Source organism: Oryza sativa, chromosome 5 (genome assembly GCF_034140825.1).
Source record: "Oryza sativa Japonica Group chromosome 5, ASM3414082v1".
NCBI lineage: Eukaryota > Viridiplantae > Streptophyta > Magnoliopsida > Poales > Poaceae > Oryza > Oryza sativa.
The window spans coordinates 23,712,353-23,737,087 of NC_089039.1; the positions used below are offsets into that span (position 1 = coordinate 23,712,353).

At 43.2% G+C, this 24,735-nt stretch overlaps 3 protein-coding genes and 1 non-coding gene across 4 annotated transcripts; 1 reads left to right on the top strand and 3 right to left on the bottom strand.

Annotated features, from left to right (window-relative positions):
- The first annotated feature begins 197 nt into the window (after window positions 1-197).
- On the top strand, window positions 198-3,147 carry LOC4339115 (serine/threonine-protein kinase STN8, chloroplastic). Its single transcript, NM_001420620.1, has 3 exons — window positions 198-1,264; window positions 1,959-2,363; window positions 2,465-3,147. The coding sequence occupies exons 1-3, from the start codon at window positions 242-244 to the stop codon at window positions 2,810-2,812; spliced, it is 1,776 nt and encodes a 591-aa protein (NP_001407549.1). The 5' UTR covers window positions 198-241; the 3' UTR covers window positions 2,813-3,147.
- Window positions 1,815-1,888, bottom strand: TRNAI-AAU (transfer RNA isoleucine (anticodon AAU)). Its single transcript has one exon. It is a non-coding gene; the product is annotated as a tRNA-Ile (tRNA).
- Window positions 2,972-7,125, bottom strand: LOC4339117 (thioredoxin H5-like). Its single transcript, NM_001420621.1, has 5 exons — window positions 6,930-7,125; window positions 3,997-4,057; window positions 3,721-3,834; window positions 3,514-3,636; window positions 2,972-3,398 (listed from the first exon to the last, which is right to left on the bottom strand). The coding sequence occupies exons 2-5, from the start codon at window positions 4,012-4,014 to the stop codon at window positions 3,246-3,248; spliced, it is 408 nt and encodes a 135-aa protein (NP_001407550.1). The 5' UTR covers window positions 4,015-4,057; window positions 6,930-7,125; the 3' UTR covers window positions 2,972-3,245.
- A 324-nt stretch (window positions 7,126-7,449) lies between these two features.
- LOC4339119 (probable inactive receptor kinase At5g58300) lies at window positions 7,450-13,002 on the bottom strand. The gene is made up of 3 exons (NM_001420622.1): window positions 12,482-13,002; window positions 9,066-10,423; window positions 7,450-8,405 (listed from the first exon to the last, which is right to left on the bottom strand). The coding sequence occupies exons 2-3, from the start codon at window positions 10,351-10,353 to the stop codon at window positions 7,777-7,779; spliced, it is 1,917 nt and encodes a 638-aa protein (NP_001407551.1). The 5' UTR covers window positions 10,354-10,423; window positions 12,482-13,002; the 3' UTR covers window positions 7,450-7,776.
- Window positions 13,003-24,735: the final 11,733 nt, after the last annotated feature.

Sequence of the window (24,735 nt, forward strand, 5' to 3'; positions counted from 1 at the left end):
AATGCAGCTGCAAAGCCTGCAAGCATCAGCAACCTCCATTTCTTTTTAAAAAAAGCATCAGAAAAAAAATATAAACAAAAAATGTTAATTGCATTATCCCACTTGCATTATCCTCCGCCCGCCACGTGTCCCGTCTCCCAGCCTCAGCTCGAGCTCGCCACCTGCTCGACCCGAGTCCTCTCCTTCGCTTCGCCGCTGCTGCTGCTGCGGGCTCGCTTGGGATGAGAGCCCCCTCCTCTCCATGGCCTCCTCCCTCCTCCTGCCTCGCGCCACCTTCGCCGCCACCACCAAGCACATCGCCGTCCTCCACCCGCCCGTCGCATCCGCCTGCAGGCCCCACCCGCCCAGGCTGATCAGGTGCGGCGCCGCCGCCGTCCCGGACGACGAGCTCCTCCGCTCGCTCTACCTCGTGCAGGCCGACGCCGCGTCGCCGGTGGTGTCCGCGGACACGGGCAATGATGGATGGGCCGCTCTCCTTGACGAGATCAGGGGCTCCCTCCAGGCGGAGGACTCGTCGTCGTCCATCCCGGCGGCGACGAGCGGTGGCGTCGTCGTCCCCGACGAGCTCCTGACCGCGCCGCCGTCCGTCGTCATCCCGGACGAGATCCTCGGCGCGGACCCGTCGTCAACCCTGCAGGCGCCCGGCCCCGGCGGCGGCGCCATCCCGGAGGACCTTCTCGCGGCGCTGCACCTGGACGCGTCGAACCCGGTGGTGCGGGCGGCGTGGGGGGCGCTGTCCCGCCTCGACGAGCTGACGTCGGGCCTCTCGGGGCCGCAGCGGTGGGCGGCGGCGGCGTTCGCGGCGGCGACGTGGGCGTACCTGACGGCGCGGCCGGGGGTGCTGAGCGGGGCGGTGGACGCGTACGTGCTGGCGCCGCTGCAGCTGGCGGTGGACAGCGCGGTGGGGCGGCGGAGCCTGAGGATGAGCGACTTCGTGGTCGGGGAGCGGATCGGGGAAGGGTCGTTCGGGGTGGTGTACTCCGGCGCGGTGGTGCCCCGGGGCGGCGCGGCGCCGGCGGCGAGGAAGGGGAAGGCGAAGACGAGGCTGGAGCTGGACGAGAGGTACAAGGAGAAGGTGATACTGAAGAAGATCAAGGTGGGGACGGCGGGGGCGAAGGAGTGCGGCGACTACGAGGAGTGGTTCAACTACCGGGTGGCAAGGGCGGCGCCGGAGTCGTGCGCCGAGTTCCTCGGCAGCTTCGTCGCCGACAAGACCAAGTCCGAGTTCGTCAAGGGCGGCAAATGGCTCGTCTGGAAATTCGAGGTAAATTCGACATCAACTCATCAGTTAATGCTTGATGCTAGTATGAACTGCTGCAACCACATGCAGCACAGAAAATTAGTAGTAGTAACAACAATTTTAGGAATCACTAAGCTTTTTTTTTTTTTACGCAAAAAGGTAGAGAGTCTCTATCTTATATTCCATTATAGAAATGGCGGTCAAAGTACATGGCCAAATGGCCAAAGAAAGGTAAAAGGAATACAGAAAAAAGGTTACACTGGAAATGGAAGAAGGAGAAAGGAATCACTAAGCTAGCTTATAGCATGCAAAAATCTCAACAGCCTTTAAACTTTAAACCCAAAATTTGAACTGCTTTTATATTTTAAACTCGGTAATATGAAGTTTTCAAGCTTTTTAAACGCAAATGAGACATAATCCACTCTGTGATACAAAACTTTGAAAGAATCACCAAGCTTACACTACGCAAAAAAGTTCAATAACTTTGTGATACAAAATTTTCAAGTTTTTAAGCCCAAATGATTCAAAAAATTAAACCCAAACGAAATGCAATATGATTAAAAAAAAGATAAATTGGCCCATGCAGGTCTCGAACCTGCGACCTTCGCGTTATTAGCACGACGCTCTAACCAGCTGAGCTAATAGGCCTTGTTCTTTTATATTTGAAAAAAAACATTCAAATTTTTTAAACATGATTTCTGGCGCGAATTCATGGCAGGGTGACCGGACGCTGGGCAACTACATGAGCGACCGCAACTTCCCCTTCAACCTGGAGGGCCTCATGTTCGGGCGCGCCGTGCGGGGGCTCGACGACGGCAGCCGCGCCGCGCTGGTGGTGAAGCAGGTGATGCGGCAGCTGGTGACCTCCCTGAAGCGCATCCACGGCACCGGCATCGTCCACCGCGACATCAAGCCGTCCAACCTCGTCGTCACCCGGCGGGGGCAGGTGAAGCTCATCGACTTCGGCGCCGCCACCGACCTCCGCATCGGCAAGAACTACGTCCCCGACCGCGCCCTCCTCGACCCGGACTACTGCCCGCCTGAGCTCTACGTCCTCCCCGAGGAGACGCCCCAGCCGCCCGCCGAGCCCATCGCCGCCATCCTCTCCCCGATCCTCTGGCAGGTGTCGAACACCTCACACCTTCTTCTTCTTCTTCCTCTCCGTTCAATCTTGCGCCGCCGTCGATCACCGTCGTCGCGTTGCTGTTTCTTGGCTGAATGCAGATTAACAGCCCGGACCTGTTCGACATGTACTCGGCGGGGATCGTGCTGATGCAGATGGCGTCGCCGATGCTGAGGTCGCCGTCGGGGCTCAAGAACTTCAACGCCGAGCTCAAGGCCGCCGGGTACGACCTCAACCGGTGGCGGGAGACCACGCGGCGGAGACCCGACCTGCAGATCCTCGACCTCGACTCCGGCAGGGGGTGGGACCTCGCCACCAAGCTCATCTCGCAGCGCGGCGCCGACAAGCGCGGCCGCCTCACCGCCGCCGCCGCCCTGCGCCACCCTTACTTCCTCCTCGGCGGCGACCAGGCCGCCGCCGTCTTGTCCAAGCTGTCACTCAGCAAGTAGGTTATACAAAACAACTCAATGCACAAAATTAAGAACACATGCAGTGATCAGGTCACCACTCACCAATGGCATTAGCATTTTTGTTTATGATCCATTGGAGAGATCAAGAACTCAAGATTGATCCAAGAGAGAGGGAAAAGGAGGAGGAAGAAACAATATGGTAATATATAATTACATTGTTTTGTATGAGGTTAATCACTTTGAACAGTGCGGTGCAGAGTTTGCAGACACTAGCTAACTTAACTTAATTACTGCCCGTATTCGGACTGAACTCTACTGAGAAATCCCTACTTCTGTTGGTCAGCTTCTTGCAACCTATGTAGATTTCTGAACTGTTTCTTCAGCCAATCCAGTACTTTGATTCGACAGAGAGCTCATTCTACTGATTTGGCTCACCAATTTCTTAATTAGACAGCAAACCAAAAAAAAATGCTTATACATCATCATATAACTTTGGCCGGTTAAGCTGTTCGAACTTTTCCTGAAGATCTTCATGGTTGCCTCCAACAAGCTTATCAATCTCCTCATTGTTTTTCATGAAGATGAACGTTGGGGTTGCACGCACATCGTATTGCGTCACCAGCTCCTGACGAATCAAAGTAAAAATGCCATTCATCTTTGTTATCTGTTGCCACAAAAAAAAAAGTGTACAGAGAGCAAAATGGGCGGCAACTGGAAAAAATTCAGAATATTGGATGTACCGGCATTTCGTCTACATCCACGGACACGAAAACAATGTCAGGATACTTCAGTGAAAGTTCAGCGAATAGAGGGGCAGCATTCCTACACGGAGTGCACCAAATTGCACTGAATTTTAGCACAACCTGTTCAGAGGGACATACCACCATGGTTAACATAAACAGCTATGCTTTCATCATATATAGTCAGACAATTGATCAACATCTTACTGTTTTGCCATGCTCAGCTACTTCTTCCATTGTATTGTCCCAATTCTTTTGATCAGTTACCAAAGTCACATTTCCGCCACTGTAGTCCAGGTGCTCCTCGGCGTCTACAGTGCTCTGAAAAAAAAATAGAAGCATAATGCAGGTCCCCTAATTATGAGCTTGAAGATGCAAATAATAAGCAGCACTACTTGTCTGTGGATTGGGGCAGTGCAGTATATTGTAATGTCTAGTTCAATAACCACAATATGAATTGTACTGGAGAAGGAGATTATTTACGCTGCCACAGCAACCCATCGACTTGAGAAAATTCGTCAAGATGCAAGTGTCCTCTGCTCCACTGATGAAAAAAAAAATCGGGAACAATATTCAGTACTGGTGTCAATGCCGCTAAGCCAAGAAAAAGAAGAGGTCACACAAAACATTAACCTGGATGTTTTGATGGAAAAAGAAAGTCACATTCATGTAAATAAGCTCCTACTTCCTCTATCCCATAATATAAGGTATACATACATTTCAAGATTCAACTTTAAAAATATTTGACTATAATATAAATTAAATTTTATTTGCTAAAATTAATATCATTAGATTGGCATTTAAATTCACTTTAAGATGGTTATAATTTTGTTGTAAAAAACTTATAGTATATGAGAAATTATAGGTCAAATATTAGTTTTAAAGACTGTGCCAAGTTTGACCATGCTTTATATTATGAGATGGAGAGAGTTTTTTTTTCTAGATGGGACAAGATCCTGTTCATGGTAGTGATCTGGTTAAGGGGCAATTTCGTTCTTGCCCCTACTTTCATCTTCAATATTGATTTTACCCCTGTTTTTTTAGGGTTTTCGTTTTTACCCCTACTTTTTTGAAATTAAAGCAAATTTTACCCCTACTTTGGATGGACATATTGACGGTGTTACATCTCTGGCGAAAAGACAATCATACCCCTATTTGATATTGAATATTTGTCTGAATGTTTATTCAATAATTGTGTATTTGCCCCCATTTTTACATTGCATTTTTCACAAACTTTTGCAAATATGACAATTTTTTATAGAAGATTAAAATTTTTGACATAATATAATTTTGCGACAAATTTGATAAAATTTGTATATTTTGCAAAAGAAAAAAAAAGACAGAATTTGGGCATGGTTTTTACACAGCTAACAAAAGACATGTAATAGCAATCATCACAAAATCAAGCAAATCCAAATCATGAGGTCAAAAAAATCCAATCTAGTAGCATGTTGCTTCTTCCTATTGCCAGGTTGGTGCTGCTTGCCGCAGCGTGCACCTCCGGCCGTCCGCCGCGCCCGGCCTGCTCGCCATCAGCTTGCAGCGCCCCTGAGACCTGCTCGCTGCGCGCGGCCTGTTGCTTGGCGTGCTAGCCGCCACCGCTTGGCCGGGCCACTGCCGTCGTCGCCTTCCCGCATGAAGCCGCCGATGCCTAGCTGAGACGCCGCCGCCGCAAGCTCCTCACGATAAGCCGCCACCGCCTGGACAAGAGCCCATCGTCCTCTCGTCCCCTTGTCGAGCCGCAGTCGCCTGGCCTGCCTCGACACGCGCGGCCTTCTGCTCGTCACCATAGGTGGGATTGGGGAAGGCAAGGACCGGCATTGTTTGGTTATGGCTCACCAGGGGTATAAAGGTCCATCAACGAATTAAAAATCATTACTTCTTTTTTTTCTCTACTTCTTCAGCTCCATAATCCCAGGTTGACTAACTTCTGTTAAAAATAGTGGTAAACGTCTACTTCATTTCCAAAAATCAGGGGCAAAAATAAAAACATTAAAAAATAGGGGCAAAATTGATATTGGATATCAAAATAGGGGTAAGAATGAAATTATCCCTTTGGTTAAAATACTATTGACGTCAGCTCCATTGTTTGTTTGTTGACTTATTAGTCGTAGCCAAAATTTAAGTTTTAAAACTTAATTTTAGAGTTGATTTTGAAGCTTTTTTCATCGTAGTTTATTTTTGAACGCTAGCTTTTAATTGCGAAGAACACAAATGCAAAAGTTTTTACCCATAAATTATCTTTAGTTGCTTCATTCACATCCCCACAGCTTATCAGCCATAGAGCAAACGATGTATGCAGTCACTTTTAACTTTGTATAGACGTTTAATGTTTATGTAAACCTTCAATAGCATTTAAAATTTTAAATACATGTTCAATACTCATTTGATAATTTGAACTAAAAAAAGTAGAAATAAACCGTCAAACTGTTTTGTGACGTAAATCAAGAGACCATATTTCACATCATGTCCCATAAAAATAATTCACACCATGAATGTAAATTAATTTTGCCAGGATCACGGTCCAATCACCCAATCACAAATAACCTACGAAATTTATAGAGCAATATTTTTTACTGGGTCGGCTAAAATGTTATTAAGATTAGAGGGGAAAAGAGAAGATGGCTTTTCTGGTTTCCCAAATCTCTCACATGAGCAAAGATAATGATTGGTGACATAGACGATATGGAAGGAGCGAAACAATAAGGTTTTTAGGGCCCCTTTGAATCGCAGGATTGAGAAAACATAGGAATAGGAAAAACGTAGGATTTTGATAGGAATGTAAGTGTAAAACAGAGGATTGCAAAACGCAGGAAAAACACAGGAATGACCGTTTGATTGAATCATAGGAAAAACACAGGAATTGGATGAGAGAGATATACTCAAAGGAAAGTTAGCAAGAGGTTGAAGCTCTTGCTAAATTTCCTCCAAAATCTCTATAGGATTGTCCATTACATAGGAATTTCAAAGGATTGGATAGGATACAATCATTTGTTTCAAAGGGCTTCATAGGAAATTTTCCTAAAATTCCTATATTTTTCCTCCAAATCAAAGGGGCCCTTAATGGCCAATGCAAGACCATACAGGAAATAGCGAAGCTAGCGGCATCGGGGGGCCACGCTCTCAAGGGAGACAGGAGCACCCGCCCATCTAGGTGGAGCATTTGGTCGTCAAATTGTTCCGCGAGCTATCAATGTATTGTTTCCCCGCCCCCATTTTATTCTTTCCTTTCTCTCTGTAATAACTTTTTTTTAATCTTAATACAAAAGATACACATTTTGCGTATCCTTTAAAAAAAAAAGAGAGAGACGAACGGAAGGAAGATAGCATTTCCGGCCGGTTTCCCCAATCTCTCAAATCATGCAGCAGCAATTCGCTATACAACGATGAACACATTGTTCAGAGAGGGGGCGTACCTCTGCAAGAGCAAAAGGGCAAGAAAAGTTTGGCTCGCCGTCTGCTTGGTTCTGCGCCGAGCACGTCGGCCGTGCGTCGACGGCGGCGGCGGCGGCCCCCGGCGGAGGGGTGGGTGGCACGGGGATGGCGCCGGGGCTAGCGAAGGGAACGGGCGGCCGCCATGCCCACCCTGGGAAGCGAAGCTCCTTGTCAACCGCTGAAACGACGGCCTGACGGTCGCTAATACCGGGGTGGATCGCCAGCAAATCTGCAGGAGAGAATAGCTAAAATTAGCCTTCCTTTCACCGCTATCTCCCTTCAGATTCCACGCCGGCTTAGCTACCAAACTGATCTGCAATGCCAGTGGCAGCTTGCCATTGCCAAGCAAAAAGAAAACAAAAAATAAAAATAAAAGTTGTACAATTGCATTGTCAAGAGAGAAGCAATTCCAGAACCAGTTGTCCCAAGAGTATCTCTACTTTATGTTCTTCTCTTTTTCTGAGCCAAATACACAAAGGTGTTTTCAAGCCAAAGGAATGTGGCAAAGCTGGAAGTTCATTCATTCAATACAACAAACCCCAAAGAGTTTTACATGATAGGACCATGTCACCCAGTGATGATCAGTAGAGCTACTGGAAATTAAACAAACACAATGACTAACATCACATTTCTTTCAAGAAAAAAAAGAGTGAGAGAAGGAATCACAGCACAGAATGAAGAATGAATAATGAAGAAGAAGAATCACTAAAGAATGATCAGAAAATCAAACAGAAAAAGATTCACTAGACACATTGCTACCAACAACCTTCAAGGTAGAAACTATTGAACCTATTTTTGTCTCAGTGGCATGTTGTTATTTCTGTGCCATCAGGTGATCTGGATTGCTTCCTCCTTTAGCTTGTCCTCGGGGGATAACCTCGTCCCCGAGGAGGAGTTCCTGATCTCCTCAATCCTCCTTACCACTTCCTCCATCCGAGGCCGCTGGTCGGGAACAATTGCAACGCATGCCATGGCGAGCTGGAGCATCTGAACCATTTCATCCTCGCTGTTCGGATGCCTCAACAGGTCGGCATCGAAAACCTCGGAGGTCCATTCTTCTCGAACCACGGATTGCACCCATCTTGGGAGGTGTTCGATGGAATCCTCACGGCCTGGGGATCTAAGAGGAGCTTTTCCTGTTAGCATCTCAAGGAGTAGCACACCGTAGCTGTAGACATCGGATTTCTGCGTTTGCCTTTTGGTCTCAAGGACCTCCGGTGCACGGTATCCAATGAGCCGTGCTGGGATATGAGGGATGGCCATGAGCTGCGCAAGGCCAAATTCGGAGATACAAGCACTGAGTCCCTGCGAGAGAAGAATATTACTTGACTTGATGTTTCCATGGATGAACTTTCCACCCCCCTCAGCATGAAGATGAGCAATCCCACGTGCAGCTTCCAGAGATATCTTTACTCTCGTTGCCCAATCCAATGTAGTTCTTCCAGCAGTTCTATTCCCTGAATATTTACCATAAACAGTAGGTCAGATCATGTGCGCTTTCATAGCAATACATGTACACATAAAAGGCAAGTTATTCATGAATTCATACTTCCAGACAATACGTTTGCAAATATGTTGTGCAGCCTGTACTACTTTCATGTATTTTTCTTCACAGGATATCAACCAAGGACCAAGATGCAGTATACCTCCAGAATGCATACGTCTTCTAGTCAGTTTTTTTTTAGAAAATAAATTTCCTAGCCATCAAATTTAGAAAAATAATTGGTCGGTTTGCAATAATAGCTTGTTCGAAACTACATGATTTTGTACATCCATAAAATCTAAAAGTGTATCAGGTAGACTCACTATGACATGCTTGTAAAGACAACATAAGAAAAGGAAAAGGTTGTTAGACATAGTTCAATACAAAAAAGGATAAAATTTTGGTCCTTGAGGAGGTAACAGGAGGTACCCCATTCATTTTCTAGTGTCAGGAAGTAAAAACTTTATACTACAAAAATAGAGGACTGCAAAATAACTCATCAAAAAAGAGTGAGCATTCTATATTTGCTTGCACGCCTATATGTAGTTAAAACCAGCTAATAAATTCACTTTGCACAAACAAAACAGGTTCTGTCAGGCAATGAAAGGCTTAATGATTTGAAGTAATAGCATACCATGCAAAGCAGCACAAAGGCTACCAGGTGTCATATAGTCATACACCAAAAGCTTCTCGTCCTTGGAGTAATAGTAAGCACGCAATTGAACAGCATTTTGGTGCTGGCCAACTCTGCCGATTATCTCCATTTGCTGTTCAAATTCCCTCTTTCCTGCGACCACTTCCTTCAGTCTTTTAACTACCACGGTTGTGCCATCCTCAAGAACAGCTTTATAGGTAGTCCCATAACTTCCTTTTCCAAGGACTTCAGCTGAGGCCCTCAATAGATCCTCCAGGTCAAAATTATACGAACAGCCATTAAAGAAAATCAATTTATTCCTCTCTGCTTCTTGAATACCACTACTGCTGTACTCCTGCTTTGATTTTTCAGCTCTTCCACCTGCAGCAGCCTTTCCTTTGGATGAAAATGAAGCTATGCCAGGCTCGCCATCTTTCTTTCTTTTGAAGATGCATATCAAGAGCACAACAATCAAAATCAGAAGTAATAACCCTCCTCCAGCAGCTATTGCAATTATGACACCAAGGCTAAGCCTTTTCCAGAAGCTTTTCTTGGTATTTGGGGGCAATGGCGACATCGGAGAAGGAGAAGGTGCTGTTCCTGGACATGGTTCCAGTGGAAGTCCACAGAGAAAAGCATTCCCGAAGAATGAACTGGCTGGGAATTTCTGCAGGGAAGGCGGTATGGGCCCACTCAGGTTATTGTTGCTTAAATTTAAATGTCTCAAATTGGGGAGGTGAAGGTCAGGGATGGGTCCAGAAAGAGAGTTATTCTGGAGGAGCAATGCAGTAAGTTGAGTGATATTTTGCACTTTCAATGGGATTTCTCCATCGAAAGAGTTGTACGACAGGTCTAGGAATGTTAGGTTGGAAGATAGTGAAGTTGGTATAATTCCGGACAAGTTGTTGTGCTGAAGGTAAAGAGAATGCAGGGAAGGAATGGATGCTACATCAGGGGGGAGGCTAATGGTGAGACGATTGGATCTAAGGCTCAACACCTGTAGCGCGTCAAGCTTGCCAAGTGTGTCTGAGGGGATGGGACCAAAGAGCCCTACTGCAGGTAGACGCAATTCACGAACACGCCTCCCATCTGGTGTGCATGTAATCCCAACCCACGATGTGCAGACTTGAGTCGTGAGAGTCCAGTTGAGTTTTCGACCATGGGGCACTGATGCAGCAAATGCAAGAAGGGCCTGCCTGTCTGAGTTTAGGTCAGCACATCTGGCACAAGGGATGTGCAGAAACAAAAACGAAGCAGAAAGAAAGGCTATGAGCACAAGGTGCTGCATTGTTAGGATTAACTTGACCAATAATGAGGACCAGAATTATAATCCAAAGGTCCACGTCAGTGCTTCATTCCTGCCACATTAAAAGGATCATAGTCAATAGCAAGTAAGATTGTTCATAGCATCAGGAGTGAGAAACATAGAAATACATGAAGCGTTAAATATTAAACACATGTTATTTGCAAAGTGGGAAAACTAGTAAAAACATAAGGTATTTTGAATACAAAACATGAAGCCATGAAGAATTTAAACTTTCTAGTGGACATGTATCTTCTTTTTAACTAAGAACCTACCTGAAAAGATACATCCTTGCAACGATAGCTTTTCTGTTTGTCATTGTAACGATTTGTAATGGACCCAAACACACATATGTACGAACTACCTTAAGGAGCAGTGGAGTTTGATGCACTAAATTTGCATTCGTCCATTTACAATTTACCAGAAGCATTTCAATTTTTTTACTATTCATATCAAGGGTGGCTTAAGAGCATTGATCCATTGAGTATCAGATTCCTGGTCCTGCTAAGGAATACAAACAAATATGCTGCCAGAATGGCATCCATTGCAGGGCCAACATGATCAGAGAGAGATTGAAGAATTTGCATGCGAGGGAAGACTGAAGAGTCTACATACCCTAAGCTATCTCTCAGCATAATCAGGAGCCCACTTGGCAACTTTGAATCACAACTGATTGTTATTATTGACACCTAAAGCTGGTGTAAGCTCATAATGCACATTATTGGAATAAAGCATAGAGTGATAAATTGAAGAGAAGATGACAAAGTACTGGTCCTCTCTTTTATATGTAAAAGGGGACCACCAAATTCTCAACTGCTACACAGCAAACCCCCCTCCCAAATGGAACACCAAAACAGAATAACCCTCCTTGTTTTTTCTCTAGTCTTGTCCAAAAGATCCACACCCAAACTAATATTGCCGGTTTATCTCGAGCTTTTCTGAAATGGAGCGGTTGGGACCATGTGCCATATAAAACGAAACATGTATCTCTTTGATAAAGTACCCCATCCACGTTAACCTTTTCACAAAGGATAGCTCCATTAATTCTCTTAACAAAATAGCCGCGGCACCTAAACAGTGCACTTAATCGTAACCAGAAAGGACACAAGGATAGTGACAATGAACAAGACACCGTTCCAATCGGACATGGCATAGCACATTATATTGGTGCTCTCTCTTGCAAAGATGTTACTTGCACAAAAGCAACATGCAAAGCACCTAACGTAGGCTCAGTCACTACTACTATATCTCATTTCAGCTCGTTCTTTTTTTCTAAAATCTAGAGGACCAAGTGCTTTGGGTAAAGGCAGGAGCACGAAACCAAAAGTCCAGCACATAAAGCAGGTGGTCTCAAGATGCAAGAAACCAGAGGGGAGTAGAAAAGATGAGGGTTTTGGAGGCAGGATTGGGGATCTGCTCGCTGATGGGGGAGATCATGGGCAGCACTGCACACTCTGGCACAGTGCTAGGGCCAAAGACATCTCACATTCACACCATAGGACAAATGTGCAAAGCAAAAGCTACCACTGTCTCACACTACGCAACAGTAGAAGTGTACCACAGTACTGCTCCTCTGCTTGACATGTTGTAAAGATTTTTCATGTGCAGTAAATCCAACTTGGGAATTGCACTAGTAAAATTTTTCATTGTATTGAGTTAGTAGTACTGTTTAAAATATATTCTACATTTCTAAGTTACTACAGTTCAGCAATGGTCAGTGGAATGAGTTGGTAACTAGATGGAAGCCAACAATACCATTAGTTAATCATGGAATCACACTAGAAATAGAGAGAGTGCCATGGTCAGGTAGATTCAAAGTGCAAAGTCCTTAAACACTAAGAAAAGGACTACGCCCATATAATCTCCTTTTCCTTTTTTTTTCTAAAAGAAAAAAAGAAGAAGAAGAGAGCACGCGTCAAACAACCAACCAGCCTATCACACGAAAGAGAAAGCAGGGAACAGTTTGTTACAACTTAGAACAGAAATCAGATGAACAATCTACATTATATACTCAACCAAAATTTCCTCCCTAAAAAGAAAAATCAGTTTTCCTTTTCATTTTTTTTACAGTATAAGCAGGAACTGGGAATCACTGAATTATGCCATATCATACCTCGCGAAATTCCACCGGAGTTGCGGCCACAGCTGAATTCCGCAGCAGCCATGCCATGCTCGGTCTCCAAAAGGCTCAACAAACGCAGAAAAAAAAAGAAAGAAAATAAATCCGACCTTTCCGGCCACACGGATCAAGAAACCGCCCGCCGCCGCGCCGCCGCCGCTCGCCTCTCCGGTGCGGAAACCCCTTCCAGTCGCCGCCGGCTTAACTAGGGCGAGAGCCACTCAACACAGCGTCAGAACCACCCCCACCAAGAACTGCTCCAAGAAACAACGCCCGCCCCGCCGTGGCCGATCCGCCGCGCCCGGCATTCCCTTCCCCGGCCCCCGCGCGTCGACCCTCCCGCAGCCCGCCGGCCGGTCACCTCCCTCTCGCTCGCTGCGCCGCCTCCTCCCAGTCTCTGTGCAGCGCGTGCGCGGGCGCGAGTGGACGAAGTGGCGGACGTGTGCACTGTTCGCGCGGGCGGTGCGGGTGCGCGAGGCGAGCGAGCGAGCGAGTTTTCGCTGCGCATTTAAGACAAGTGAAGCGTGTGTGCGCGTGGTAACGATTAGCGTTGGGGGGTTTGGAGGAAGGGAGAGCTGTGGCAAAATGGCGGATTTGCCCCTAGACGTGGCGAGGCCAGAGAGGATCAGAATCGTCTGCAGTCGACTGCACTACGCCTTTGTTATTAATTTATGAGTTTAGAGATTATCGGATCCACATGTTAGCGATAAAGGTATGGAACATCGGATCTTGCAATTAGCTGCAGAGGATGGTAGAGAGTGGAGAGGAAGAGGACCTATATGTTCGTAATAAAGGCACGGTATATCGAACTGTGCAGTCAGCTGCAGAGGATGGTGGAGAGTGGAGAGGGAAAGGAGGAGGCAAAGGCGCAAAGCAACCGTATCGCGCGAGGAAGATGACGACGCTAGGATAGGCTTGGGCTGGGTTGCTGACGCTGACGTGCGGGCCCGGGAATAGGTAGGAGGAGGAACACGCCTACCTGGACTGGAACTGAAAGGAAAAGTCTGATGAATCTTCCCCCGGTGTCATACGCATCTTGTGTGTGTGTGTGTGATGCTCGTGGTGGTTGTACTTGAGCCTGGAGATCATTGATTTTCTTAATGAGTACTCCCTCCGTTAAAAAAAAAAAGACAAACCCGGTTTCCATGTCCAACGTTTGACCGTCCGTCTTATATTTGAAAAAATTATGAAAAAAATTAAAAATACAAGTCATGCATAAAATATTAATAATGTTTTATCATCTAACAACAATAAAAATACGAATTATAAAAAAATTTCATATAAGACGAAAAGCTAAAGTTAGACACGGAAACCCAGGGTTTGCTTTTTTTTTTGACTGAGGGAGTACGTAACAGTAGTACAGTACACATAAGAAATGCAAGGAGTGCTGGAGTGGTATTATTTTGAGGGCTTAATGACGTTGTTACTGTTTAGGCTATGTTTGGTACAATGAGGCTATGTACAATGAGGCTATGTTTAGTTCCACAAAAGTTGGAAGTTTATGTGTGTAGAAAAGTTTTGATGTGATGGAAAAGTTAAAAATTTGAAGAAAAAATTGGGAACTAAACTCGGCCAAGTTGGGAGCTAATATCTAGCGCACGCAAAAAAAATTAACACATACTCCCTCCATTTCAAAATATAAGGCACAACCACCCTTAGCTTAAAGACCAATAAATAATTAATATCACATCATTGTCATGAATTATCCCAACTAGTACAGTACATGCAACCAATAGAATTAAAGATCCTGTGAGTGTATGATTTAAAATAATACTCCCTCCATCCCATAATATAAGAGATTTTGAGTTTTTGCTTGCACTGTTTGACCACTCGTCTTATTTAAAAAATTTGTGCAAATATAAAAAACGAAAAGTTGTGCTTAAAGTATTTTGGATAATAAAGTAAGTCACGAAAAAAATAAATAATAATTTCAAAATGTTTTGAATAAGACGAGTGGTCAAACAGTGCAAGAAAAAACTCAAAATCTCTTATATCATGGGACGGAGGGAGTAATAATTTAGGAGAGAGAATGTATTAATTAATTGCATGCATGCATGCACATCTTATATTATGAAACAACTTTTTAAAAGTAGTTGTGCCTTGTATTTTGGAATGGAATGAGTACTCCCTCTGGTTCTATATTAATTGACGTTTTGGACAAGGTTGAGGTTAAACTTTTATAACTTTGACCATCAATAACTTTAAAAATATTTAGTTTCAAGAAACTAGAAAAACATATATAGATTTGTCTTTCAAAACACTATAATAAAAGTAAACATGCATTAATTTATTGTATATATTATAATAGAAAAATAAGGTTAAAGGTATATCTTGTAGAGTATGTCATTGTCCAAAGCGTCAATTAAAATAAAACCGGAGGGAGTAACTAATTAAATATAAGCTTTTTTAAAAAATATAGATTAATATTATTTTCAAAAATAATGTTTCTTAGACTTTTTTTTAAAAAAAATACTATTTAATAGTTTGGGAAGCGTGTACCTAAAAAACGAATAAAAACGAAAGTGTAGGGCCGGGGTTAAAAAAGCTGAGAGAAGAACACAGCTATGATCGTTTTGAAGTTCTTGTTATGATCGGCGGTGAGGGTTGTCGCAACCGTTGAGGCTGCAGTAATTCAAGATAGACATTTTTGTTGCAGCTCCAGCCGTTGTTGCAGCAATAGCTTGCGAACACGTTCGCTGAATGTGAATGACGATGGAAGACGGATGAAAGTGAGTTTATTATTAAACTTTTTTCTAAGAAAGAGTTTATGATAAGTATTACTCCCTCCATTTTAAATTGATCTATATATTTCATAGGTATACCAAGACCAAAAAAAAGCTAATAACTTTCTCATACTATATTTACTCTAACAACAAACTCAATGCATGCATCATTCCCACTATTTCCTAGCCAATAGCAAATTAAGATATTGCATGTAGATTATAAATATTTGTATGCATGGATGCATCAATGTCCATTTACTCCAATACACAAAATAACAAATAGAATTAATAAATAAACACAAATATGTAGATTATTTAGAAATAACCTAAAAAAATTATATATATATATATATATATATATATATATATATATATATATATAAATTTGGAATGGAGGGAGTATTAGATGGATAAGTTGATTTGAAAAAAGTTCTCTAAGGAGTACTCTACTAGTGATGAAGAAAGTTCTTGAATAACCACATTATAAAGCGGGTGCGTGATAATTAGGTAGCCATAATGAAAAAGTACGGGCCCTTTAAATGGGCGCATTTAGTACTCATCACTCTATCAACCTACTCCCTCCGTCTCAAAATAAGTGCAGCTATGGTTTTCAGCGCTCAACTTTAATCATTCGTCTTATTTGAAAAATTTTTTAAAAAAATTAAAAACATAAGTCACGAGTAAAGTACTATTCATGTTTTATCATCTTATAACAACAAAATTGCTAATTATAAAAAAAATTCAAATAAGACGGACGATCAAAGTTGGACGTGGAAACTCATGGCTGCACTTATTTTGGCGCGGAGGTAGTACTAATCTCTGGAAGGTACAGCAGAATCTACTTAAGCTGTACAACATGTGTAGTTTCATTCGATGTCTGTTCTTTTGTTTTGCTAGTTTGCTCTTCGCTAGTCAGATTAGAACTTGAATTTTAAGAAAAAAAAATAAAACTTAATGTAGAATTGATTTTGAAGTTTTTTTATTGTAGTTTATTTTTTTCATTTGCTTTTAAATCACTAAAAAGTATAAAAGTCTTATCCATAAATAAGGGTAGCTATATTTATGATGTCATATTTTCTTAAAATAATAGTTAAATCGTTTATACATGGTATATACTTACACTATAATTACACGGTAAATTATAAATCTTACTCTATAATTATATTGTAAGATCCAATATTTATACTGTAGTTTTTCAACATAATATGTAAGAAAATTAGCGCGGTGTTTAGTTTCGAAATATTTCTTCAAACTTCCAATTTTTCCATCACATCAAAACTTTCATATACACATAAACTTCCAACTTTTCCGTCACATCGTTCCAATTTCAACCAAACTTCCAATTTTGGCGTGAACTAAACATAGCCAGGATTAAAAGTAGTTTATTATTTACTTGGAAGAGGAGATATGAGAAATAAAAGCATATTTACATAGAGAAGAGAAAGAAATCACATAGAAAATAATAACTAAAATAAAGTGGAAAACGTAACACTGAATCTGTTCTTAAATTGTTAATAAGCTCTTTCACTTATAATAAGATTGTGTTCGGAAGGAGGGGTTGGGAAGCCCTCTACTCTGACGCACATAATGAATGCATGATTAATTAAGTACTCTAGTATAATATTAGCTAAAAATATTTAAAAATAGATTAATGTGAATTTTTAAAGCAATTTTCGTATAGAATTTTTAGTAAGAAGAAACGTATCGTTTAGCAGTTTGTAAATCGTGCGTATAAAAAACGACAAATGTAGAGTTGAGAAAGTAGACAAATGTAGAGTTCAGTTCAGTGAAACATCCCTTGGTCTGAACTCTGCAGACTGCACTCTTGCAGTGGCTGTGGCTCTGAACTTTTCGACAGATAAGCAGTTAGTACGAGTACATTGTTTAAATGGAGTGCCTGTCGACTTAGACTTTATTAAACCACATCTTGAGTTCGAGAGATCAATCATCAATGTGTGCACTGGGCACTGCTCCTGCTAATCGCTGCTACATTAGTTGCTCAATTACTATACATCGTCCTCGTTAGGACAGGCGAATTGGTATGCTGCTGTGCGCGTAGTACGTATCCAGCTCCGATCCACAGAGAAAAGGTCCACGAAACATGCACTAATTATGAGGTTAGTAGGCACCCAGTACGACGAGGGAGAGAGAGATCGCGTGCAATCGCATCCAGCTCTGTGCAAGCAACGGGATCTACACCCAGACCTCGTGGTCACTGGTCGATCAGCACATGGACAACCTCACACCAGATTCTCTTTTTTTTTTCTCCTTCCAAGTGCCCAATTAAGCTGGGCTTTGTTACGCCCTGTTTAGATTCTCCAAAACAGTAAAAGTTTTACTATTTTGGACCTAAACACTAGTAGTAAAAGTTAGCAATTTGCCATTTGCTATTTGCTAGTTCATAATAGTAAATTGTGCTAAAAAGTGTTTTGGGATCTCTCTCTCTATACTAAAAAGTGCTAGAATGGTAAAAGTTTAGGATGCATCTAAACACCAACTAGTACTTTTGCAATGACAAAACTTTTGCCATTTACCATTTACCATTCCGAATGGATCTAAACATGCTCTTACTCTCCGTCTTTTGTGTGGGTACCCAATAATGTAATACTCAAACACTCACTCTACTTTTATACGACGTTATTGATTTCTAGACATGTATTTGATCATTCGTCGAAGACACTCACGAATACGTCCCTTCAATCGACAAACAGATAATATCATCAAGAATGACGAAGATCATTGGATACGGCGAAGAAAACGTTGAAGATGACGAAGACCATAAGAGATGGCGAAGACCGTAGGATGTGATAAAAGCCCATCATCAGATCGTCCGAGTGGGCGACCGGAGGTGATAGAAATCCTCAAAAACCATGCTTCCAGCATTGCCTTTTATGGTTTACAGAGGTTGGTATATTAGGGCCTGTTTAATTAGTTGGATATATACCACGATTCATTATTGCTTTACCAAACATTTTGCAGCGTGTTGTCATGAATTATGTGGCACAAAATTTAGTTGTTGTAAAGAGTGTGGTACTTTTATAGATACACTTGATATGTAGTTTTAATCATATGATTCCATATTCAATCTTTAACATGCTTGTAATTTTTTTAAGAAAAATACTTTTTTGGGGGGTATGTTGTACGTTTAGCTAGTGTTGTGATATGGTATCAAATCAAACTAAGGTCCCGTTCTTTTATCCAACAAGAGTGGATGAAGATTAAGATTTTCGTAGCACATTTTTCAAATTGCTAAACAATACGTTTTGTGCGAAAACTTTCTATATGAAAGTTGCTCTAAAATATCATATTAAGCTATTTTTTAAATTTATAATAATTAAAACTCAATCAATAATATGTTAATACCAACTCGTTTTACATAAAAAAAATTAATCTTCATCACCATCTTCGTCTTCGGGTGTGTTTAGTTCACGCTAAAATTGGAAGTTTGGTTGAAATTGGAATGATGTGACGGAAAAGTTAAAAGTTTGTGTGTAGGAAAGTTTTGATGTGATAGAAAAGTTGGAATTTCGAAGAAATAGTTTGGAATTAAACTCGGCCGAATCATGTTAAGAAGAAAAGAACGTCACCTAAACTTAGCCCTTGTTTAGTTCCCAATTTTTTCTTTAAAATTTTAACTTTTTCATCACATCAAAATTTTCCTACACACGTAAACTTCCGTCACATCGTTCCAATTTCAACCAAATTAGCAATTCTTATGATGGATCCGACGAGTGGCTGCGGGAAAAGGTTGAAGGCTCTGATCGTTGTCTGAATGCTGCGTCGCTGATCAAAAGGCTCTGTCAGTGACAACAGTGAAATGGACGAGACGCATGTAGTTGTACTGATGCCGCTGACGCCTGCTTTGTCAAGGACTCAAGGTCAAAGCGGTAGTTTGAGGAATCCCAAGCACAGCACAATCATATCACATCACATCTCACTTTTTTTTTGGGGCTTCCTGGATTTAGGCCCGATTTTATAGACTATTAGTGTATCAATAATTAAGTTTTAATTATTTTAAACTTAAAAAATATATTTATCTGATATTTTAAAATATTTTTTATAGAAAAATTTCGTGTAATATAAATCTTTCAGCAGTTTTTTAATCAATTTTTAGCAGTTCAAAAAACGTGTTAACGAAATTAGATAAAATCTGTACTGTCATCACCGAAATGCTAATGATGCAATCGCCGGTTTGGAGTAGGTCGCGTGTACTGATCGCGTCAGCCTGACGTGTGATACTGATGTACTAGCCATTAGTATTAGGGACAATTGCACATTTGATCTTATTTTGAAGTCTAACTACCAATTTAACTCTGTTTTTGTCACTTTGCTTATTTGACTCTCTTTTTTAAAACCGAAGCTACACTTTGACCCTCTTCTGTTAAGAACAGAATATTTCACGGTGTTAACAAAAAGCCCAAAATACCACTTCTACCCTTGCTTATTTGACATTATTCTCCCAAAATTCGTTTGTCACGGGGCAAGCTTCACGCGTGCTGGCGCCGGCAGTCGTCGTAGCCGAGCCACCGCCACCGCCGGCCGTCGTCCTCGTCGACGAGCGAACGTCGCCCCTCCGCAGCTACCGCCAAGCCGCCACCGGTGGTCCTCCTCGTCACCGAGCCAACGCCGCCCGTCGTCGCCAGCGGCAGCCCTCCTCGTCGTCGAGCAGCTGCCCCTCCACCGCCGCTCCTCCGCATCCACCGCCAGCGGCGACCCTCCGCGTCGCGCCGCCAAGCCGCCGCTCCTCCGCAGCCGCAGCTACCGCCGGCCCTCCTCGTCGCCGAGTCGCCGCCTCTCCTCCGCATCCGCCGCCAGCGGCGGCCTTCCTCGTCGCCGAGCGCCGCTCCTCCTCATTCGCCGCCAGCGGCGGCCCTCCGCGTCGCGCCGCCGAGCCGCCCCTCTGCCGCTACAGCTGCCGCCGAGCCGCCGCTGATAGAGGATAAGAATGATAGATGATAGAGAGAGAGAGGATAGGAATGAGTGATAGAGGATAGATTGACGTATTAAGGGGCATTTTCGTCATTTAGGATTGTAAATTCTTGTTTTCTATTTTTTCTAAGTGAAATACTCACAGTGTAGTGAAAGTAGGGTCAGACGGCAACTTCAAATTGAAAAAACATGGTCAAATAAACTTAGAAAAGTTTAGTCAAATTGGTAGTTAGACCTGAAAATAGGGTCAAATGAGCAATTGTCCCTTAGTATTATGTTGTTAAGTTGTTGTAGCTTAATTTAGAACCGTTCATATGTAGTAGCTCACTCATGGAAAATGTGTTGGTAGAACCGTGATAAACCATAAGGGGCCTTTGTGGTTCGTGGCCAAGACGTCTGGTTGGTGATCAGTTGCTCTTGGTTCATAAATACCTTGGGTGTCAACATGCAGCAAGAGGACAAGGAAGAAAACAAGGCTAGCGACCTAGCATTGCATGGGAAGGTTTGTCTTCACCCCTAATTAGGAAGCTAGCAGCTTCTTTTAATCTTAAGCTTTTCAAATAATTTAGAGTTTTATTTTGTACTCCTTTAAAACGCAAGATTGCGACACATGAAAAAAATGTCATGCTCATTGAAGTCCTGTGGAATTTCGAAACACATGAAAGTTTTAGAACCGTGGTTTGATTCGGACACATGAATTTAAGACATGGGAAAATATGGAGTGAGAACTCATGCTTATTTTCCTTTAAAATTGCTTTAGAGAATGGCTTATTTCATAGGAATTTTAAAGGAATTGGTAAAAAAACAATCCAATTTCTCATAGGATATATATAAGTCCTTTATAATTCATATATTTTTCTTTTGTTTCAAAGGGGATCTCAAATCATGACAAGATTAAATTTCATAAAACTACATATATTTTGATCAACCTATCACAAAACACGAGTCTAAGGTGATGTATCGCAAAACAGTAGATTTAGCACTAAATTTATCATAAAACTACATATTTAAGGTCAACTATCACAAAACTACAGATTTAATATTGAAGTTACCACAAAACTACATATTCTAAGTTTAGATCCCTTAGCACTATCATTATGTTAGAGCTATAAACATTGTAGTTTTATGATTAAACAGGTACTAAATCCATAGTTTTATGATAAATTTACTACTTAATCTTTATTTCTTTGGCACTCTATCTTGAATTTGTAGTTTATAATAAATTTCACGTTAAATCTATTTTGTGATACAACACCTTAAATATGTAGTTATACAATAGTTTGATTGAAGAACCTGTAGTTTTGTGAAATTTACTTTTTGGAAAACATATAGTTGTAGAATTTAAAGAACAAACCCTTTTTTTTTCTAGATTCCCACATTATCTGAAGCTTCTCTAAGGTCATTTCCAGTGGAGAGTTTCAACTCACCGTTACCAAGAGTGCCATGTCATCTAAAAAGGTCTATACAAATGAAATAAGATCTCCAATGTACAGTTTCATTTTGCGGTTTCACGGGTTTGTCATAGCATTTAATAGTGATACATGTGAATATGTGATTACATTTGGATGAGATGAAACACTCTAGCCTCCAATGCTAGTTTCAACCAGTTTCATAGTCTTTGAAACATGATACACTCAGATGAAACTCTTTCCCTCTCTCTTCATAATTATTTCTCCATGTCATCAAATTATTTATGTGATATCTCATTTATTAAGAATAAAACTCCAATGAAACTATTGATGAGATTAGCCTAACCAGGAGTCCAAGACGTGTATGTTAATGCGTCAGCCCAGGGGCGGACGCATTAAAAAAATTGACTGGGGACATACATAACTCATATTACAAGTTAAGTAGAAAGCTAAGTGAAACTCACGGGCATACATAACTCATATAACAAGTTAGAAAGCTAAGTGGAGCTCACCTCATACAAACTTATAAAAACTTTGAGATATTACATTATAAAAATTGTCCATTAACTCCCTTATCAGATCATGACAAGGATGATTAGATAGAGCATTGAAGGGAAACCTACTGCCCTAGAGAGTCATCCTCATCAATTATTGACTGCATGAGAGGGAGATATCAGTACGCACCGAGTGATACAGAGATCAGCAGGCCCAACGTGCCACAACTTCTTCATGGATGGAGTGCGCCGTGCAGAACAACGTCGACGGTGAGTGATCAAGGAAGCGGCGAAGGTGAAGTGCGGTCTACGGAAGCAAAATAGATGGGGCGAGATGATGATGGGCTCGCTTGTCTCTTCCCATTTCCTAATCCCTAGTTTATGGATTTGCCAGTTGGGGGATTGAGAGAAGGGGAACGGACATTCGAAGCCTAAACATGCACGCATTTGCGTGATGGAAGGAGCAGAAAAAAGGAGTGGGGTTCTTCTTCCCAATTAGAGTGGGGGCCCATAGGTCATACAATTAGGGACATATCTAATGAGTGTAATTTTTGACTACGGTCCAAGGCCCCCATTGATTATACGTTAAATCTGCCCCGGTCAGCCAATGAAGAAAAGAGAGCCCAAGGAGAAGGCAGCAGCAGTTTCAGCCGTTGATGGTTCAACCGTGGATGAGATTAGCCTAACCGGCGGGACGGCGGCTGGGTGCGGCAGTGGTGGTGTCGGTGCCAGCTTGGTGGTCGGGCAGAAGTGCCGCACGGCGACTGGGGCCTTCCCCAGCCAGCAGACGGCGGTGGCGGCATGAGAACTCCTCCCCGGCCCGTGAGGCGGAGGTGAGCAACTTCCAGAGTTGCGGATAGTGGAGGCTACGGGGCCCCTTCCGGCGGCGACGATGGGGCTCCTCCCGGTGGCAAGCAGCCTTTGCGTCAGTCCCTAACAGCGAAGCTCTTTGCCAGCCTACAGGCGGCGTTGGCAACGGGTACATGTGGGCCTCTGCCACAGGTCTTCCGCCCGGTTGGTCGGCGAGAGGTATCCAGGCGCTCGCTGGCTCGGTTGTTGATGGCAACTCCTTTTTCGTGGAGGGACTTGGCGGCTGTGGTGCTGGAAAGTAGGCCACCTCGGCGTGCGGCAATGGGCTAGGACGATTGCTTCCACACCAGCAGACGTGCATGTAATTGTCGACGCTGGGACTGCTCTAGCACTGATAGCTTGGTGGTGACCAAGGCGAAAGCCCGGACGATGACGCCTACGGTGTCGTTCCCTCCTTGGAGGTGTCTTGGGTATCTCCCCATCCTATCGTGTTTCGATTATCCGGGTGTAAACCTAGTTCATTCTTGAGTCGGCGATGGCAGTTGAGTTTGGCGTCGTGTCCTTCTTGAAGGCATCGTCGAGTAAATCCTTGGTAGTCCTTAGCTTTACCTTGCATTGATACCTAAGAATGGTTTTTGGGAAGTCGGAGCTGCAGCGTCGAGACGTTTGATGAGCTTGGCAACGACAACTCGAAGCTATGCTTGGTTTCAGTTGCGGTTTGGCTGTTGTCCTTTGGGAAGTCGGAGCTGCTGCAGGATTGCAAGCTCGACAACGATGACTTAAGTTGGACCGCGTGAATTGCTTTTTGTTTCAGTGTAGGGTAGCGAGTTTTTGGGTTTGCAAGGCTTGTCAGTCTGTCCTGGGTGTGCACAATTGACTGGTGGTCATGAAGTCAGAGTTGCGGCATCAGCGGGGCGTAACGTGTGACAACAATGACATGAGCTCTTTTGAGTTGTGCTTTGGCTTGGGTCGGGTTGGGTCGGTGCCCTGACCTGGTGTTTCTTGGCGAAGTCGGAGTCGCCCGATCACATGGATAATGATGTGATGACAATAACACGTCGTGCCTTACTAGGGTGGGGAGTTCTGTTTCCTTCTTGCTTGCTGCTTGGCTTTACCGTTCTTGTGTTGAGCAGCGTTGTTGAGTGTTGTGCTTGGCTAATGTTTTGTCGCCGTGGTAGTTTAGGTTTCTTGGAGTGTTTATTGTAGTTGTGGTTTTTACCCAGTTTTCTTTAATTAACTGTGCACCGTAAAGTTTGGTCTTATTTTCTCCTTAAAATAAGACACCTTATTATATATAAAACGCCGGCAACAATCGGCCGTTCCAAAAAGAAAAAAAAAAGCCGTGGATCGGCATGGGAAGGGAAGATAGCCCAAGACGCGGCCTCTCGCCGGTGGGCTCTTCAGTTCCCACCTACGCTGAGCGCGACGCGTGCCGTGCCGTGCACGGGCCGGGGCCGGGGAGATGGCCGGGCCAGCCTCGACTTCAATGCGTTCTCAACTTCTCATGCTGTCCCGTCCCAGCACGACGCACCGTCTCGTGTTTTATCACACGGGTCACTAGCATGGGTGATGGAAGCAGCTGCGAGCTTGACACAGGGTTCCAAAATGTGACTGGTCACCGGATACTGCTTAATACACGATGACCGCTCGTTCACTGACGACAACGACAAACGATGAAATTCAGATAAATTTTAACAAATTAAATTGACTTTTTTTAAAACATAGCTGGCCTACCGAGTGGATAAGAGTATATAAGACCAATAAACCGGACCACAAATTATATTACTACAGACTATTTTGGGAGCCTGAAACCGTAGTTGCTAAAGGCTTCCCTAGACAGGGTCTCCATCGCATTTGGCAACCCTGGTTGGTTTGACAAGATA